Source organism: Zygotorulaspora mrakii, chromosome 8, assembly GCF_013402915.1.
Source record: "Zygotorulaspora mrakii chromosome 8, complete sequence".
Lineage (NCBI taxonomy): Eukaryota > Fungi > Ascomycota > Saccharomycetes > Saccharomycetales > Saccharomycetaceae > Zygotorulaspora > Zygotorulaspora mrakii.
Window position 1 is genome coordinate 819887 of NC_050726.1, and position 20168 is coordinate 840054.

Genomic DNA, 20168 nt, shown 5'->3' on the forward strand with positions numbered 1-20168 from the left:
GTACCGAATGTGACACTACAAAGTCACGTGATATTCCTATGTCGCACTTTACACGACCATACTACGCTAGAAAAAACGAGCGTGACATTGGCGGCAAAGTTCCTCTCTCCCCAGGGAAACTCCATATAATCCAAGAGCCAACAGTTTCAGGGTTCTTCATTGCCATGTCGTTCCAGCTCGAGTATGTCTCTAATGGTAAGCTCTCTGTATTCGCTGCCGTATTTCGTGTAGTCCAATTGCCTCTCTGCTTCCTTCTGTAGCCGCGTCAGATACGTTTCTTGCGCTTCTTCACAAGCGGCCACCGTTTGATCATCTTAAGGGCTCTCTGTTAGTATCAAGTTCAATCACACTACCATATCAATCCATTCTATTGTGGAATCATACGTACATTTTTCCTGCAACCGCTGCAAAATGCGGTCCTTGAGCTCTTGTTTGCGCTCAGCGTTGAGCGGCAGAGCTAACGATTGCGGCAACGGCACAGGTGCCTCTACTCTGTTATCGCCATTAATCTGAGTCATTATTACTCAAATAGCAACGCAGCTGTTCTTCGTAGAATTCATCCCCCTGCTGATCCAGTAGAAGATACGTTTTAGTGACCCTCTTCAAGCACCTGTTCATAGAAAATCGAGTTTGTCGCGAAACGGTTGTTACCCTGTCTCGTTTTTTAGCAGAGCTGGTTACCCGCCACGACCATGTTTAGGCAGGAAGAAGTGTATGTAGTGTAGCCATTTGCCACCTGAGAGAGCATATTAATCGGCATAAGGGAGATATAAGTTCAAGGTGGTTTAGAAGAGTGAGGATAGTTCGTGGAGAGGAGTTATAAGATGGTCTTGGAGGCAACAGTGATATCAATTGATAATTCGGAATATTCCAGAAATGGTGATTACCCTAGAACAAGATTTGAAGCGCAAATTGATGCGGTAGAATATATTTTCCAGAGCAAACGCAATAGTAACCCCGAGAACACAGTAGGATTGATCTCATCAGCGGGATCGAATCCACGAGTTCTGTCGACCTTCACGTCAGAGTTCGGTAAGATTCTAGCGGGTCTGCACGATACGACGATAGAAGGTTCTATACATTTAGCCACAGCTATCCAGATTGCGGCGCTTACGCTGAAGCATCGTCAGAATAAAGTGCAGCACCAGCGTATTGTTGCGTTTGTGTGCAGTCCGATCTCAGATGATTCTAAGGAGCTCATCAAGCTAGCCAAGAGATTAAAAAAAAATAGCATTGCGGTAGATATCGTCAATTTTGGAGAATCGAATGTCAACACGCCAATTCTAGAGGAGTTTATCGAGACAGTGAACAGCTCACAGGAGGAGAGTAGTCATTTGCTCACAGTAACGGCCGATAACAGGTTGTTGTACGAACACATCGCATCATCCTCTATAATTCTTGAAGAAGGAGCCGGCAATATGGGAGGGCACGATGGAAACAGTTCGGGTATGGATAATTCTTTCATGGATTTCGGTGTGGATCCTTCAATGGACCCGGAACTGGCAATGGCACTGCGTCTGTCTATGGAAGAGGAGCAGCAGAGGCAAGAGAGGCTGAGACAGGAACAGCACCAGCACCAGCAGCAAGATAATGATCCTCAAACAAAGGAGTCCAAATGAAGCATATATAACGGTTCGTAGAACCTACGTAGCGAGTACCATTTCAATATATTGCGCTCTGTGTATGCGCTCTGTGAGTTAGCTCATCCGAATACACGGTTACCCGAACTCGAATAGGCTTTCATATTTGTCTTTTAACATAGTAGTTGTGGAAAGGTGTATTAGCGAGCACTCATGCAAGGGTCACGCTATTTTATCTAGCCCATCGCCGTCCTCTAGGCTTCCTGTCCCTGTGTATTTAGGACCAATATGGCGAATGATGACCGCATGTTTGCGGGCCTCCGAGGGAATAACCAGCGAGCCGTCATCTCTGCCACAACAAATAACACCAGGACCAACAGATTTGCGCAGCCAAACAGTATTTCACTAAGTGCTGGTAATCTTATAGTTGGATCGAACAATGACTCGAGGCAGCATGGCAATCAGAATAGAAATCCAATCAGTGGGGCGGGCCCCAAGAATTTTTTAAACGGTAATCATACAACGTCTTCACCAATTGATCTCCCGAATGGAGGCGCTAATACACGGAAAAATAAAACGCACCAATTAGACCTACTGTATCATGAATCGCGCTATTCTACTGAGCCAGTGATGTTGAATTTAAGTGAATTCCTTGACATAAGAAGCGGTGACATATGTGAACTAAAAACTTATCATCGACACCCTAAACCATCTGACCGTAAAATTTACTTCATTGCGAAAGATTTGGATCAGGGTATTAAAAGGCGTGCAAAATCTTGCCACATATCTGTTTTGTCAGGCCAGCTGCAATCACTACTAGACTTGCCTTCAAGGTCCAAAGTTTGGGTAAAAAGAAAGGAAAAGGCAGATAGTGAAGCTGATCTAGTTGAGCTAAACATCAAGGACTGTTTGCTTAATAGAGGTGATATGTGGTGTTTGTCTTCTCAACTGGTACAATCGTGCCTTTTTTCAGGGCAAAAATTGACTTTTTTTGATTCAATCAGAGCTACAGTTAATGGTATTTATAGAGATGGTAAGAAAGTACTTTCCGGATATGTTGATGAGAAGACTAGAGTTGTTTTTCGGTCAGAATCTGCAAGAATGATCTTTTTGATTCAAATAACAGACGAGATGTGGAACTTTGAAGAAACAGGTGAGCAACTATTTCAGAAAATGGTGAACTCACTTTTCCCGAAAATTTTCAAGAAATGGAAGGAAATCGACACTCATCATAGCATAACGATCGCATTTTCGACATCAGTTGATTATTCAGAAGTTCCCTTTAGAGAGCTCAGACCTGGAGAACTTCTGAAAAATACGAAAGACTACTTCCGAATTGTTGTCGATCAAGTACACATCATTCACTGGGTTGAAATTATGGAGACATTAAGAAAAGAATTTATGAACCTGACCCGTAATATACTGAATTTCAAAACAGAAGATGGGCATAGCATTATCAAAGGCCGCTTCTCTCCAGTCATCAAATCAAACATTCTCGAACTTGTTAATTTTGCAACAACTATATTGGCAGATCCATTCAAACAACCTGATTTGCGACATACTACGACTCACGTAATATTAATCAGCCCAGGTTCAGGCCTTTATGACGTTGACTACGACCTGCTCAAACTGACGGGGAAAAAACTGCTGTCATTAGAGATGACCATGGATTTAATTTGTTTATCTCGTACTCCTCTTCACGTTGTTCCACTGCTGAGATATCTTGACTACGAAAACAACCTGCATCATTGTAGTCCCAACTGGTTAAGTATCTTTTTTTGGAACGATGCGTTCAAGAGTTCCCGAGAATGGTATCCGAGATGCAAGATTTACGATGTTCAAATGATGGGTTTAAATGAGAACGACATTCTTAAAGAGGTTGATATTGCAAACATAAATGCGGGAAAGGGTGTACACAGCGTGTCACAATTGATAAATATTTATGATAATGGTGTCTTCAAATCTCACCGGATGAAATCCCTTCCTAGTATTTCGAGACAAGGCGGGCTCCTTCCCTTGGGTAAGAATGAGCAAGAGATAAATAAAATTTCAAATACAGCTTCTGCCTTTGTTTGGACAACTCCTAAGGTGGCAGATGCGGTTATAGAAAAAGTTCAAAAACCGCAGGTTCTCGCAAACTTATACACTACTGGTACGAAAGGAAGGTCATCAGGTGGCAGTAGTACTGAAAATACATCTTCTAATGATGTTAGAACTCAGATACCTGTTACTTCCCTTGCAGTTGATACTTTAAAAGGTATAAACAAAAAGAACTCTGTGAAAGACTTCACTCATCGTATTGTTAATAAACTCATTCCCGATTGGGATCAGAAAAGACCGGCATCAAATTCTTTGAGACAGGTAATCGAAGGACCGTTTGAACATCCGAAAGTAGAGGTTGGGTCTTTAAGTATTTGTAATGGCGCATCAGAACAAGGTCCAAAAATTACCAAGAATCTCAGTTCCTTAGAAACTGAAAACACACAGAGGTCTTTGACAGATAATGAATCATGCCATGCTTCAGTTAACTCATTGAACTCCTCGAGATACTCGAGGGGTGCAGAGGGAAGACCCTTCCTTCTTGAAGAGAAGAAGGCTAGGAACAAAGGAAGGATAGACATTGAGGGGCAGCCTCCAGTAGTAGATCAGACGTGGATTGAAATTGAAAATCCATCAATACCTGTTAGCGGTGAGATTGCCAAAAGAATGCTACCGATTCGTTGGAAGGATGTTTTACCGCGCTATGTTGCCAAAAAATATAGCAAATGGCGCTCGTTCACAACTCCTGCAGAGCTTCCTATTACAATATCAGAATTTCCTTCGAAAATAGACTTTGATACAAATTTTGTCTTTCGAAATCACTTTGTCACTCTTAACATAGATCAGGAATCATATAACCAAACGTGCAAGGACTTGTTACGTAATATGATATACTTAAGGCTACTTACTGGATTTCAGCTGTGTGTGGGTCCAAAGGCGGAAGCTATCGAGCTCGCAAAATCAGGTGGTAGTGATGAATCTCCGATAGCTAAATATACTGAAGGCAACTGGAGCAGTATAAAAGTATACATGATGATTGACTCCGAAATTCACAGGTTATCGTGCGGTGTCGAGGGCATTATAGACGTCCAACGATACATAAGGAAAAATGAGGCAAATCCCTTTGAACAGGTGCCGAGATATATACCTCTTGTCAAAACAAGGTATGAGAATGATTACAGGAATGCAGAAGTCGACACTCTACATGTTAGTCGTGAAACATTCAATTGGGATCAAATTGACCAGGTACTTGCGGGTTATGGAGATTATGGTTTTAATAAAAAGTCGTATGGTTTCCGATCAAAATTAGTTGTGTTGCCCGCTGAAATTCCAGCCACCACTTACTCGTCGGTTATAAGTGGAAGAAACGAAACATTAACAGCCGAAGAAATCAGATTGGAAGGGCTTCGTAGGTTAATCGCCCTAGTTACGAGGTCTCCTCTGCGGACAGTTCAAGAGACACTTGCAAATAAGAGTAAAAAAGATGAAATTCAGCAAGAGATCCAGTTCTATACTGGATCGTTGTTCGACTTTATTCATGAACAACAAGCTTCGCTTGAAAAGTCAGTGCTCCATTACAAAGATTCGATTTTTGCAAGCGAAAACAGGCAATTAAAAAAAGATGTTGAACTGAAAACGTTAGCAAATGAAATTCAGCATGGGAGTAACCCCCTCGCACTTGTTACAAGGAAGTGGCACTGGAAAAAGCATAAAAATAGTTTTCTTGGATCAGAAATGGTAAACTGGCTAATCAGAAACTTTGGTGATATTGATACAAGAGAGGATGCCGTTGAATATGGTCAAATTTTAATGGACCGAGGCATGTTTGTGCATGTCCTGAACAAACATGGTTTCCTTGACGGGCATTATTTCTATCAAATCTCTCCGGATTTTATCTTCGAGGTGGGTGCTCTGGAGAAGACACACAGTGATCAGAAATCAACAGAAACTAGAAATTTTGCGAAGGACATTGAACCTGCTATTAGCACATCTGAATCAAATATCGTGTCCAATTCTTCAACATATCACTCTGCAAGACTGCGAGATATGGATGAGTCAAGAGGAGAAGACCAGTTTGATTTACCGAAGCCCACAGTCATCTTGAGCACTTCTATGGTTATCGATGTTGACCCAGCGGGTAAGTCGTACAAACTCGAAACTTGCACAGTTCATTATGATAAAGTTCATAATCCGGAACATTGTTTTCATATTCGTTTGGAATGGTTGACCACTACCCCAAAATTGCTTGATGATTTAGTCGGAAACTGGTCGCGTCTCTGTGAAAGATATGGTTTACGCTTAGTTGAAGTTCCCTGGAAAGAACTTTGCCAGATACCGAGCATTAATCCATTCCATTCTTTTGTTGACATTAAACTTGCTATTAACCCATGGGAAGATCCAGAGTTCAAAGACCTGGAAATATTATCCGCTGGCAAGTTTTATTACCACATGTATCTTCTGAAAGCATCTGGCTTTCTGTTTGACAACAGGGCCTCCACATTCTTGGAAGGAGGAAATGGCGCACATTATAACATTGTCTATTCGTGGGGTAAACCTGAGTTCAAGTATGCCCAATTTATTCACAGTACGGGTGCTTATATTGCGGAAATCAGGGAAAACGGAAATTTATTTCTTGCACCAAACAATATTTACATCTCCAGAGTGAATCACGGCAATGTCATTGGTAAAGCACAATCGTCGCCCCAGTTTGCATTAGATGCGCAGAAAGTTATGTTGGATTTCAAAAAGACTTGTACAACCTACGAGGAGCTAAGAACAATCCTATTGCAAGCAAAAGAGAAATGGATTGAAGACCAGTTTTATGAAGACTATTTGACCTAGAAGTAGGTTATTATTCAATACGGTATAGAAGGACTATATATACGATTCTATTCAAATCTATAGTCTTTGAGCAATTTTAATTGCATCAGCAAGAACTCCCGCAGCAGTAACATCGGCACCGGCACCGGCACCTTGAATAACCATTGGATTAGTGTAACGCTTAGTTTTAATAGAAATCACATTGTCAGAGCCCTTCAAAGAAGCAAATGGATGGGAAGCATCATACTTTTCAATACCAACGGTGACACTGTTGGAAGCAAAGTCGACCTTACCAATGAATCTCAAGACCTTATTTTCTGCGGCTGCCTCTTCCTTCAATTTAGTTAGATCAGCATCATATGCTGGTAGTTTCTCCATAAATTCAGTTACAGAAGCAACGTTTTCTAGAGGCTTTGGAATCAAAGACTCAACTGGGAAAGAAGTTGGCGATTCAACCTTCAAACCACTAATTCTTGCCAAAATAGTGACTTTTCTTGCAACATCTAGACCATTCAGATCATCTCTTGGGTCTGGTTCCGTGTAACCTAATTTCTTAGCAACTTTAACAACATCTGAAAATTTAACAGTGTTAGCTTGGGTTGTTGAAAACTCATTAAAAATGTAAGATAAAGTACCAGAGAAGATACCTTCAATTTTTTCCACTTCATCGCCAGTTTGAATCAAATCCCTTAAAGTACCTATAATAGGTAGACCTGCACCCACAGTAGCTTCATGGTATACTAATCCGTCGGTAGGTTTACCAGCGAAGATTTCATTCCACAGATTTAAATCTGATGAGAATGCTTTTTTATTTGGTGTAGCGATTGAAATACCGCTAGAGACAAATTTTGGATAATAACTGGAAATTTGAGCGCTCGAAGTGTTGTCAACAAGAATTACTGGAATTGGTGACTTTTTCAAATACTCTAGTAGAGCATCAGCTGACAATGGCTGATCTTTCGACTCTGCTACAAGTGAATTCCAGCCCTTTGATACGTCCAATGGCTTGAAATCCCTCGAGTGCACAGAATTATCACCAGTACCAATCAAAATAAGATTATAAGTGATTGGAGATTTCATTGCAACCAATTGGTTCAAAAAGGCAGATCCAATCACACCAGCGCCCAAGGCCGCAACATTAACAACTTTACCGGACATTTTCTTTTTCTCACGTCTGAAAACACTACTGAGTTGAATTAACAGCTTATTTAAATACCTATAGTGTTATATAAACTGACTGTTCGTAAAAGTTTTAATCTGTCAATCGAGGTTGAAAATGTTAGAGTCATAGTCACGTGAGTTTGTCTACAAGCATTCGAATTTTATCGAAAGCGTCCTTCTTACTAACACGTTTCCTTGGGAGGCTTGGTTTCGGGTTATTTTGTACTGATAAAGATGTACCTGATGCTGAAGTATTAACATCAGTAGTTTGAAAGGACACAGAGCGTTGTACTTCCTGTTTAGGTTCTTTTGCGGTTTCTTCTTCTTGTAATAGGCTGGCGGCGAGCGGCATGTAGAAAAATTTGAGAAATAATGACAGACATATTCCATCGAATGCGATACCGTTGTTGACTTTTTTCAATTGATACGCTATCTTGATTCCATCAATTATCTCTTCCGAATAGTCCTCTTTTTTGGCAGAATCGAGGAGGTTCTGACTATTCTTCATGAATACCTGGTAATTGATGGCAGGAAGTATTTGCTCAACGTATTCTTTTTCGTTTATGTGCAGCTTTCTTCTTGCACATAATGTGTATAATGCAACAGCATGCTCTGAAGCTTTGTTAACGTACGCCATTCCAGATCCAAATCTCCTTATCTTTTTACAAACTAAACCAATGGAATTAAAATCACCTTTGCGGAAAAGAATGTCCAAATAAAATATAACATATTGATTGGTGTATACGAAATGCTTTCCAGGTCTTTCGAAATCAGGTTTCCATATATTAACTAAGTTCTTATGAGTACTCTTAATCGACATCATCGCTCCCATCTCGTTCAATGCTCCATCAGTGTCTGTAAACTCATCGAAAAGAATTCGAGAGATTCTATAGCGTGGTCTGTGATGCCATTTTTTTTTGTCAGATGCTATCAGGATTTTGAGTAGCTTAACAATCTTCTGATAAAATACTCTTATCTGGTAATCAATGGCAAGCGATTCGTCAATTTTCCAGAAGACTTCCTCCTCTTTAAAAAATTCCTTGTCAGTGGAAAGAAGCTTCAAAGCCTCTTTAGGAGTATTAATGCCCTCCTTCACAGACTTGAAACACATGTTCACGAGAGAATAGTGGGGCTCGATAACTGCATCTTTTGCAGCTGAACTTTGCACAGCTGCCTTACATGCCTTTTGTATGCTCTCAAACGCATCTGGACAATGTTTTTTTCTATCAATCTTGAAGTACATCCGACCAATGTGATAGTATGTAACCCAGTTGTAAGTGCTGTCATCATTTGAATTTTTGTCCAGGAAGTAACCACTCGTCTTGAAAGAGAGTAATATTGCTTGCTCGATGTTAAAGTCTGAGATGCATGAAGTACCTTGGCTTCTTCTCTCTGAAACATCACCATATTCTCCGAGTGCCAAAGTTGTCTCTGAACGCTTCCAGGTAAAGCATAATTTCTCCATAGGTTTAAGGTAGGCGCTAATCAATTCTACGCCCATCTCTTCACATGCTTTTTGAGCGATAATTTCGTCTTCCGGAAGTTTGATTTTCTTTGCAAAGAATAAGGTTAAGGACATGATGAAGCACAAGATTGACTGCCTTTGTGTCATAGCTATTGAGTTCTTCTTCTCAATAACAGTAAGCTTGTCGGAAGTCCACATTAGATCGTCCTCTACCAAGTATGCATAGCACTTACCCAGCAAATACCAGCTTTCAAAACGCTTGGTGTTATAAATAATGTCATTCTTTAACATTGATATGATCGAGTCCAGTTCGGAAGGCCTTGCTTGCATCAATTTCTTTCTTGCCCGGTAAAGGTTTAGTGATTGGATGCTCGATACGTAAAGAACACCAACGTTCATAAACTCTTGCAGCTCATCATATGGGGTGGTAAGAGCCAGCGTATATTTCCCCGAGAAAGCATTTCGAAAAAGCTGTACCGTAATTGGACTTTCCAGGTATTCTGTAAGTTCATATTTGTTTCTTTCTATGATTTGACTTCCAGAAAGAAGAGGATTTCCTATGGTCTCTATAATGTTATCTAGTACAGGTTTCAGATTACTTTTGCTGCCACTGGCAAGAAGTGGGTTCTTTCCTTGGTACAACAACCTCACAAGATATATACCCAGCGGCAACGAATTTCCCTTATCCATTTCTACAGCTTTTGTGGGATGCTGTTCAGGTGTAAAATTATCGCCAGCGATTAAATAATGATAACGACACCATAAAACTTGTTTTAAAAGTGTTAACGAATCATTGTCAGCAATACGACATAAAAGTCTTTCACATATCTTCAAAAAATTGCCTTCTGAGGCATCACAGAATCCAAATGCTCCCAACAAAGAGTGGAAACTCCATATCATGTTCGTTGTGAAAGAACTGTTTTGCACTGAGGAGGTTGATGAAGATTCAGAATTAAAGAAAAAAACAAACACTGTTGCCAAATTAGCGATAGTGTCTTTCATTTTAGACGAAGATTTGACAGCTCTTTTGAAGAAAGGTTTCTTAGAAGGATCGTTCCTCATCAGGCTCTCAAAATCAAGAACTGGAAAAAAGAGAAAAAATGTTTTGGTGAGAACCTTCAAATCTTCAAATGTAACATTCTCTGTTATCTTCCAATTTTTGCCAGCCAAACTTGCGATCACCTTCGAGGTAAAATATCCCACGGAGCTTAAAATTGTAAGCTGCATTTGCTGACGTCCTTTATCTGACAGCGAAAGATAATCACTAGAAGCGATGACTTGAGTGAACAAAGTCAGTACATTGAAATAGCTTCTCAAAATATTTCTCATATCGTTTTTGCTCACGTAAAATGATAAAAGCACTTCCCAAAGTTTAACTTTCAGTATAAAGGGAGAATTACAAATAAAAGTAAACATATCCTGATCATCCAAAGAGCACTTTGTCTCGGGATATATGGTCCGCAAAAGAACGTTTTGCAGTATCTCGACATTCTGTGCTATTTCTTTGTTTTCGCGTGGTTCTTCTGATGCATCTACAATGCTTATTTTCTTTATTATATTTATTTTTCTAATTTGGGAGTTAATAGCAGCTGGATTTAAAGATGGTATGTGACGGTAGTTTGGATAGGCTACAAAAAAATTACTCTTCAAAAGTTTCAGCTTGCTTTCGATATCCCGCAGCGACGCTAGAAGTCGATGATCAACGATATCGCAGCTGTATTGAAGATAGCAATAGTGCGCCCAACCAAGATATATTTCCCACTTTGGGTCAAAAATACTATATTTCCGTAGAAGGGAATACCATTTGATCAGCTTTTTTCCTAGATGATTTCTCTGACTCTTAAGATCATTCGTTTTGCTGCCATGTACCCTTTTAGCTTCTAATTCTTCGTAGGTGCTTCCTAACCGATTCACCAGTATTTCGTACACTGAAAGTGCCAGAAAGGGATACTTTTCCAAATTAGATGTCATGAATTCATACATGCTCGGCTCTAAACCCAATAAAATCCACTCAACTGTCTTCGATAGGCTAGCGGACCAAGAGTAATCAACAATAAGGCGTTCATGCGAATCAGTATTAAAAGAGAGTAATGCATGTAGAAATCTGAATCTTACCTCTTGAAAGTGCATCTTCCTCCCATTCACACTCTCTAAAAAAGATTCAATTTTGTTGCCTTGAAGTTCCTGGATATTAAAGACTGAAACACCGCTGTCAGCAAGCATGTTAGACTTAAGTAATGAATTTAACTGTAATACTTCAATGCCACCAGTCCTACCGCTGGTGCTTGGTCCCAGTTTGAAATCATTTTGAATAAAGAGGTCCGTATGCCAACTGCTCCAACCTTTTAAACATTTTACCAGATCCAAGCTTGAAATACACTCAGCATCGAATGAATCTAGTGTTTCCGCTGAGGCGGTTGATTTATTGTACGGAATTTTCATAGATAGTGAAGACAAAAGGGTGGATATCTCAAACAGGAAGTTCTCAACTATTTTTGCGGAGTCATCTTCGTGCACTTCTTGCTCTTTGTCCTTAAATCGTTTGCTACTTCTTGGGGCAATTTTCGAATTAATTGAATCGTCTAAAGGACGTTTATTAGATGACGGATTTTCAGCCCGTCTCTCTACCTTGTTTTCTACACTAATTTCAGTACTGTCCTCAACTTTTAGACTTCTGATGGCTTGAGGCTTCTCGGTTGATTCCTTTTCATCTTCCTCATTCGTCCCTTCATCTTCAGACTCAAGTAACGTAGACTCAGAAAGTATGAACTTGACAGCTTCAATTGAGTATTCAACCTCACCATAAGGATCCACTGACTTCGTGAGCATAACAGAATTTTTTACATGGGGAGTCAATTCTTTGATACATTTCGCCACTGCTTCCCAACTGTTTTTCTTTAGGGTGACATCAAACATATCAAGCTCTTTCATTGATTGTTCATCTTGAGTCTTCATTTCTTTTATTTTGATGAGAATGGGGTTGAGAGGGCGTGTAACAATTTTATCTGGATCAAAGTATTGTCGTACATTATTTGGTTCTAGAGCCTGGATGAAACAAGGCGCTCTTATACTTTTTAAAAGATCGTCATACTGTTTGAGAATCTCTTTAAATTGCGGAAGCATTCCTCTCCGTCTTCTGCCCAGAATAATCCACGTATTTTCCTGTCTTGTCAACTCATATTCCAACAACCAACGTTGTAACCTTTTCGTTTTGTAACTGCTGAATATTTGGTTCAGTAATGCAATCACTGTTGTGTCTGCCTCTCCGTGCTGAATGGCCTCCACTAGATTCTCTACCACTTTAAGTGTATATTCGACGATATCTTCGGTGGCCAACTCAGATTCATGATCTACCAAGTACGTGTAATAGTACATGCCTCTGTTCCTGAAAGCGAGATATCGCAGACTGTTCAGTGTTGGAGTGGAGTAAGTATAGAGGCCCCACTTATTGGGCATGATCACATCCATTGCAAATAGCTCCTCGAAAAGAACGTGAGCACTGTCATATCGCCTAGCCTTAAGTTCAATTAATGCCTTCTGGAATATTTTGAAACTCTCTTCGATCTGCAACTCTCGTGAATGCTCTTCAGCATCCAACTGCTCATCTTGAAGTGTAAGATTCAACGCATTGAAGCTTGACATGCTCTCCTACTCGTGCGCTCCCTGGACAATGTGGCACTGGAGTCTACATTGAGGGTTTAATCATTGTGGAAGATGACGCTATTTATTTTAGGCCGAAAACGACGCGATGAGATTGAAATTATCAAGATGTAATATGCAAACTGTTTTTGATCAAAAGACCTCCTTTGCCCTAGGAAAATCGAAGGCTAGAAATTGTGAAGGTTTTGTATGAAATACTTAGTAGAGTGTTTGCCACGCATTGGCTGTACATCTATTGCCGTTCATGCCAATGAAAGGCCTGTTGTTGCTTCTTTACACCCCTCCACCTTAGAGTTGAAGACTGTATCGGGAGATGTATCTGTCAGCATACCATTGCCACATAATGTGGACATCAAGTGCAGCTACGAATTCAAAGCCTGTGGCGATCGAGACTATGTTCTGAGGCTACGCAATCGAAATGAGGATGTAGTGGGAAACAGAGAATTGAACAAGTCGCGGAATTTTCTCATGTCATTGCCTGAAGGTAAATGGGGAAAGAAAGACTTGCTTGATCTGGGACAGTTCAAGCTAACATGTTTATGCTGTGGATCCGCTATAATCGATGCAGAAAATTGCTTCAAGTTGAACGAAATGCCGTCAGAATTTTGGATGGAACTTATGGACTACTGGCATTGTCATAAGCCGGATGAGCCCACTGGTGCTTGTGAAACAGGTAGATACTCTGCAAAACAAAATTCGCTCAACCCATGCACAAAAGAACTGCTGGTTGGGGGATCGTTCCTCTTGGCAAATGCAGGCACTTTTACAGGCAGAGTTATATGTGATGGAAATCTATTGAGGTGTTCGAAATGCAATGTAACCCTTGGTGAAAAGACTAAGGAACAATTGTACAAGATTTATAAATATAATATGAAGCTTTCTTCTTTAAATGGGGAGGAATGCAGTTTCTTCCCACCTGAAAACGATATCGTATTTACTATTTTGAACCATGTAAAGGGCAACTCTGCTAGGCATATCCTATTAAAATGTGAAGATAAAAAAGTTCATGTTTGGATTTTTGCAATTGATATAAGTGTTACTCTTTCTGATGGTGCGATCATCAGGAATTGTATGAAAGTCTTGTATCAAGAGGATGTAAAAGTCGAAGGAAATCACAATATAGATGACGCCACTGTCAATCATATTCCAATGAAATGCTTCCTTGCTGCTCTTGATGGCGTAAATACATTGCTTCCCAAGAATAATGCAAAGATGGGACCCTGGAACGTTAGTTATATTCCTATGGTAATTGAATAAACTTAATGGCATCCTTCAAAGTTGGGGCTACTTGCTTTCTGCTTGCAGCCACATCTAGTTGTCTGAACGAAAAAAAGTGAGGACCGTCTGACTCTTGCCTGATTAATTCCAGTTGCAGTTTATTACGGAGATATTTGAGAATTTCAAGCAGACTTTCTTTGTCAACGGATGTTGACGTTAGCGCCAGTTCTCTTTTAAATTCTCCGTTGTTGACCCAGGCAGTCAAAACCAGGAATATATCCACCTCGTGCTTTCTCTCGGCAGATGAGCACGCCTTTTCAAAACACTCCTCTCCTTTGAAAGTACTATGGAACCATTCCAATGGTTTAACGACCGATGCAATGCCAACTCTCAGTTTGTTGTTTTCTGACGTCTCAAACAAAAACTCTTTATAGTCCTTCCTTAAAATATCCTGTATAGTAAACCCTTTAAGGTTGTCCTTTTCCTGTCTCAATTTTTCATAGTACTGAGCTTCGTTCATATTTAGCAGTAGCTTCGAGTAAAGGTGTGATGCGTCTATGTCAGACTGCTCAACCTTATATTTAAAGTTTGAAGTATCAATGAGGGCTGCCCCGAGTGACAGGCATGCTACTTCTTTGAGCGAGTATGGATTTGCAAGTTTCTGGTTCCAATAATTGAAGACTAACGAAGAACAGCTTCCCGTTTTGGTAATCTCTCTGGGGTCGGCACTTGGATAAAGATGTTCGTCCTTATGATGATCAATGATTCCAGTTACTTTTTCAACATACGGTCTTACTCCAGACTCAAGCTGGTTATGATCTACAAGGACAGCATGCAATAATCCGTACTCATTTTTAAGGTGTTGTAAATCTTCTAAAAAGAACAACATATCCTCAGTTATATTCATTCGCTCGAGCGCCCAAACAATATCTCTTCTCAAGTGCAAATCCAATCTAGGGATACCAATTATTGGTATTATTGGATGTTTTGGGTTGTTATTGTAGCTGCAATATGCGTAAGTTAGGGCAGAGGCGACCGAATCAAGATCTGCTGATGAGTTCCCACACACTATATACACTGGGCCGTGCTTGAATTGCTCCTGGAAAAGTTTACTTTTTAGACATTGTAGAAACTCTTTCAGAGATTTTGACATGGCAACTCGATGAATGCAATTTGCCAATCTCTTGCGTGTTCTTTTTCTTATCTGCTACCTCAATATCGTGTTCTTAACGCCTTAAACTCTCACATATTTAATTAAGATACTTCCTCGAGCTACGATGAAAAGGAGTACCGATATTCAAAAAAGAATGATGAAGGTCACAAAAACTGGATCAGATCGACAAATACTTGTCAGAGACAAGAAAGATGAAGCAAACACCTTTTCCTTCTTGGAAATTGCGGAATATATTGATGGCCTGCCATTGGATTACGAGCGGGATGAGAATTTTCAAGACAATGTCTACTATTTGACTACCCACGATGATATAAGAGTTGGTTTCGTATTGAAATTTGTCATTGAAGAAATGAAAGTAGTATGCCCCACAATATTCGACGGTATTTTTGTCGTTGATACCTCAACGGCAGCATTAAAGTTCAGGAGTCCACATTTTGATGAAAGGAACGCTAAACTAGACGCCTTAGGCAACGTATTACATGAAAAGTCTTCTCTGGAAGGTATAAAGGGATGGAGAAATGAAAAATATACTGTATGGACCAATGGGCAGCCCTATGTCTATCTTGAACGTGCTATGGCAGGAATTATGGGCATTATAACATACGGTGTTCATGTAAATGGGTATATATTGAATGAAGTCACGAATGAAATTAAGTTTTGGATCCCAAAAAGATCGGCCACAAAACAAACGTGGCCTCTGATGCTTGACAACATTGTAGCCGGGGGTATTGCTAGCGGCTTCGGAGTTTACGATACTGTATTGAAGGAAAGTATGGAAGAAGCAAATCTGATAGAGGATACAATTAAGCCAAACATAAAAGCAGCCGGTGTTGTTTCGTATCTTCACTTCATGCCTGAGAAAACTTCAGAAAAATTCAAAGATGAAAGCAGTTTCATTGTTGGGGAGGTTGAATATATATACGATCTCCGCCTCCCCTCAGATATTATTCCGGTTCCTAATGATGGAGAAGTAGACAGTTTTAATCTACTTAGCCTGCAAGAGGTGATTGACGCCCTGGTGAGTAAAAAATTCAAACCGAACTGTGGACTTGTAATGGTTGATTTTTTGATTAGACACGGATACATTACTACTGACAATGAACCAAACTATTTAAAACTGGTTGCAAAAATGCATAGGACCCTCCCCTTTCCTACTGCCACTTAGGAAACTCAAGCTCAATAATTGAAGTTTTCATATGCCTATATATCTATCAATATTTACATATTGACTCTATAAATTGGTCTTATTTTGCGAAGTTTAACTCCATATTTAGCCATTTTCTGTTTTGGACTTCATCTGGGGTAAGGCCAACATTTCCATAAGTGAATGGAGCAAAATAAATGAAAAAAGAAAACATTGCAATTGTCATAACACCAAAGAAAGCACACAACGCTTTATATTTGATTTCGGGGTTCATTTCGAATTGAGCCTCGGCCTCTTCTTCATCCGTTTCTGGATCCAATGATTTACATTCACTGAATACAAGCTCCCATAAACCGGCAGTGAACAAGCAAGCGATTAAATGAGCTGGAAGATAATGATGCAGGAACTTTTGACGGGCCATCAGATAAAATGGCAAATAATGCCAAGCCCAAGCAACGGCAAAGAACAATAGTGGACCGTAAATCTTCTCTCTTGCAATTTTACCCAAGGCAAAATAGCTACGCTTTCTTGTTAACACGTCAGCAAGCATAATACCGAAATACAATGCCAAAGAAACAACCTGCAACCACCATGCGATGATGTTGCCAATAAAATAAATTTGTTTCTTTTCAGAATCATCCGTCCAGAAAGAAACACCATTCAAACTGCCTGGCCATGAGTATGGTTGAGAAGCAAATGGATGTTCAGAGGACAGCTTGTTGTTATGTTCAAACATCAATCTTTGCAGCTCAGTCCATTTGGTGAAGAAAGGGAGGCTCTTGACCTCCCTAGGAGAAAACCCTTTTCTATCTTCATCGAGGTTGACAATGCTGTCAACAACCCAGTTGTTTGCAGAATCAACGATCTTTTTATTTCCGTTAACCTCCTGCTGTTGGAACCCCCATTCCGGTAAAAACTCATCATTATGAGTCCAAAGCGCAACTGCAGTGTCCACATGGAATAAACGGAAAAAAACACCTTTGGTTTTGACCACAGCCTTGGAATCTTTCTTCAAAGACTGGAAGGTAAATATAGTTTGTTTGTAATTATCATCATTCAAACCTTCCTCTGAGACTGTTGTTACTTCTTCATTTGTTGGATATAGTGGGGATGCAACGTCATGAGTCAAAAGGTATGTGTTCGTTAACACATGTCTTAATCTGAAAGGTTCATTTAAATGAACAGGGTTACCTTTGGGTGAGGGGAAGTCAACAGTTGGTATGATTTCCCATTCGTTGTTTGGATCCTCAGCAGAGTAACCAGTGACTTGCTGACCTTGTGATGATATACGGCCATCTTCGTAACGTTGAGGATAGTGGGCCAAGTGCGAATGCAAGAACACATTTGTGTCCTTATGATTGATGGTTATAATATCATTGAAATTAACTTGTTTTGAATCTTTTGCTAGGGGAGAATCACCTAAAGTCTCTTGAAATTCTGCTGACATGAAATCGTCACCAGGACCTGATTTGCTCAAAATGGCAAAGTGGACCCAGAACCAAAATAGGTAGACAACAAATGGAGCAAATACAAGACCATTCAATCTTTTAACGACATGAGAGATCAGTTTCCGCAACGAAAGACCGGCGCGAATATCCATTAATTGCCAAATGTTAAGAACGACAGCAGACCCAATAGCTGCATAAGTCATAACACCCACATATTTTGTAGAGATGACGAATGACAATGATAGCCCAGTGGCGTGCAACCACATATACCAACTCCAAGAGAATGGTTCTCTTAGTTGAGATTTGTAAAAACGGACATAACAGTAGAAAGTTAAAGCCACAGAGAAAATCAAAATTGCATCTAGTAGGATAAGTCTTGTTTCAACGACATGAGCATTATCAATAGCCACTAGAAGTGCGGCGAATGCACAAGTGATTGCTCTGAAATTCAATTCTTTCATGGTATTAAACATCACAGGAACTGTCAAAGTACCCAACACAGCGTTAAATGAACGATATGCCAGATATGGAGCTGGGTGACTGACATAACTTTCACCGATTTCGTCAAACTTGTATGAACCATCGTAACCGGCCAACCAACCGATGAATGCAATCATCATTTTGGCAAAAGGTGGATGGACATCAAAGAAGAAGGTTCTCTCCAAGTAGTAAGAGGCAAATTTACCAAAATGGACTTCATCAAAAACAACTTCTTTAGGATACCAGATCAAATAAAATCTTGCCACAAATGCAATTGTTGTAACCAAAAATAACCAGAGCTTGTATTTTCCTCGGCTATCAGGAAATGGTCTCATCAGCCATCTCTCAGCTACATATTCATAGCTGCTGCCCTGTTTCTTACTATATTTGAAACGTGGATCATCGACGTCCACATCAGATGATGATTTTTTCGTTTGGGAAGTTAAACGTTTCTTAACAGCCATAACAATAAAGTCAGACCTACGTTTTAGCTGAATTCCTGAGAACAAGGGTTTAATTTATCTCTCGCAATTCCAATCGAATTTCAACTTCATTGACACCTTGGCAACTTTTAAACCTTTTCAGTGCCAAAGTTTCTCGCGTCCCCCGTAGAGCACCGAATAATTAAATGGCAGGAAAAAGCACGAAGTGAGAGAGATGGACAACTTGACTGCTTATAGTAATACTAAATAGTAGAAAGACTCAAGTTTGAGAGTTCGGATCATTGTTATTTTGGAAATATGTTGTTTGTATCTCGAGCGCGCTCAGTTTATAATAGGAGAGCTGTGGGCGGTTCTCTCTTGAAACTGCTCAGCACAGCAATACCATCCGAAACTGCCTATAACAAGAAAATATCACCCACAGTGAAGCAAATTCCGAGCCACGTAAGCACCGGTAATGTCGTAACAAATGGGAGTTCCATGAATGCTCCTCTTGCCGATTATTCAAGTAATTTGAACAAAAGTTTAGGAGGTAAACCCTTAGAACACCCTGTCATTGCCAACAATGGTTCCAATGATAATGGTATAGACTGGTATACATCATGGTATGGTATTGGCTCTCAACCATTTGATGCAAACGTGCAGGAGGCCCTTGGTCAAGCCTTGGACCCGCTGGATATTGAAATAAAGCCCGATGGTTTAATATACTTACCGGAAATCAAGTATCGACGGATTTTGAATAAAGGTTTTGGAGCTGGTGGCTGGGGTTTGGTACCCAGATCCGAAACTATAGTGACTTCTAAGTTAGTGACAAGGGAATACGGACTAGTGTGTCATGGTCAGCTCGTAAGTGTTGCTCGCGGTGAACAAGATTATTTCAGTGACGCTGGGATTCCCACTGCCACTGAGGGTTGCAAAAGTAATGCGTTGATGAGGTGCTGTAAAGACCTAGGCGTCGGGTCTGAGTTGTGGGACCCAGTCTTTATTAAAAAGTTCAAGACAACTCAATGCGTGGAAAAATTCGTGGAGCACATTACGACCAAAAAGAAGAAGAAAATTTGGCTCAGAAAAGATAGGCAGGTCGAATACCCCTATAAATAGACTTTGAACTGGTAACCAATAGTCTTCAGGATATCACGAAGCATTTTATGAGATAATCGCTACTAGTCTTGAATATTCTTGTTCATATATTCAATCCCAAAGCTTCAACGGGAGCTTATTTGATAATTACATGTTCTGCACAATTAAGTTTGTATAATAATATAAAATCATTTTTTGTAATTTTTCAATGTGTAATGAGTTTTTAATCCATTTAGTTGAACTAAACATAAAATAATTGTGAAAAACTGTAAACTCTTAATAAGTAGCAAATATCAGTATCTTGCATTCTACACCATTTCAATATTGCCATAGTTTCTTCATTGAATATTGAATACTGAATTATGGATTTCAGAGTGTTAAGCATTGGTTAATGTTATCTGCCCTAGCCGCCCGCTAACACAATCCCTTAAAAAGGATACAAAATAATTGATACAGAT

At 39.9% G+C, this 20168-nt stretch overlaps 9 protein-coding genes across 9 annotated transcripts; 5 read left to right on the forward strand and 4 right to left on the reverse strand.

The window, feature by feature from the left end:
* Positions 1-824: 824 nt before the first annotated feature.
* Positions 825-1619, forward strand: RPN10 (proteasome regulatory particle base subunit RPN10; the record flags this gene model as incomplete). Its single annotated transcript, XM_037290916.1, has 1 exon — positions 825-1619. One exon carries the CDS (start codon positions 825-827, stop codon positions 1617-1619), a length of 795 nt encoding a protein of 264 aa, XP_037146811.1.
* Positions 1620-1868: 249 nt separating this feature from the next.
* IML1 (GTPase-activating protein IML1) lies at positions 1869-6461 on the forward strand (the record flags this gene model as incomplete). Its single annotated transcript, XM_037290917.1, has 1 exon — positions 1869-6461. The coding sequence occupies one exon, from the start codon at positions 1869-1871 to the stop codon at positions 6459-6461; it is 4593 nt and encodes a 1530-aa protein (XP_037146812.1).
* A 57-nt stretch (positions 6462-6518) lies between these two features.
* HOM6 (homoserine dehydrogenase) lies at positions 6519-7598 on the reverse strand (the record flags this gene model as incomplete). The annotated part of the gene is made up of 1 exon (XM_037290918.1): positions 6519-7598. The coding sequence occupies one exon, from the start codon at positions 7596-7598 to the stop codon at positions 6519-6521; it is 1080 nt and encodes a 359-aa protein (XP_037146813.1).
* Positions 7599-7731: 133 nt separating this feature from the next.
* HIR3 (Hir3p) lies at positions 7732-12708 on the reverse strand (the record flags this gene model as incomplete). Its single annotated transcript, XM_037290919.1, has 1 exon — positions 7732-12708. One exon carries the CDS (start codon positions 12706-12708, stop codon positions 7732-7734), a length of 4977 nt encoding a protein of 1658 aa, XP_037146814.1.
* A 207-nt stretch (positions 12709-12915) lies between these two features.
* On the forward strand, positions 12916-13983 carry IPA1 (putative polyadenylation protein; the record flags this gene model as incomplete). The annotated part of the gene is made up of 1 exon (XM_037290920.1): positions 12916-13983. The coding sequence occupies one exon, from the start codon at positions 12916-12918 to the stop codon at positions 13981-13983; it is 1068 nt and encodes a 355-aa protein (XP_037146815.1).
* PPX1 (exopolyphosphatase) lies at positions 13967-15097 on the reverse strand (the record flags this gene model as incomplete). Its single annotated transcript, XM_037290921.1, has 1 exon — positions 13967-15097. One exon carries the CDS (start codon positions 15095-15097, stop codon positions 13967-13969), a length of 1131 nt encoding a protein of 376 aa, XP_037146816.1.
* A 124-nt stretch (positions 15098-15221) lies between these two features.
* Positions 15222-16283, forward strand: HG535_0H04190 (uncharacterized protein; the record flags this gene model as incomplete). The annotated part of the gene is made up of 1 exon (XM_037290922.1): positions 15222-16283. One exon carries the CDS (start codon positions 15222-15224, stop codon positions 16281-16283), a length of 1062 nt encoding a protein of 353 aa, XP_037146817.1.
* A 79-nt stretch (positions 16284-16362) lies between these two features.
* Positions 16363-18654, reverse strand: PMT4 (dolichyl-phosphate-mannose-protein mannosyltransferase; the record flags this gene model as incomplete). The annotated part of the gene is made up of 1 exon (XM_037290923.1): positions 16363-18654. The coding sequence occupies one exon, from the start codon at positions 18652-18654 to the stop codon at positions 16363-16365; it is 2292 nt and encodes a 763-aa protein (XP_037146818.1).
* A 276-nt stretch (positions 18655-18930) lies between these two features.
* On the forward strand, positions 18931-19731 carry MGM101 (Mgm101p; the record flags this gene model as incomplete). Its single annotated transcript, XM_037290924.1, has 1 exon — positions 18931-19731. One exon carries the CDS (start codon positions 18931-18933, stop codon positions 19729-19731), a length of 801 nt encoding a protein of 266 aa, XP_037146819.1.
* Positions 19732-20168: the final 437 nt, after the last annotated feature.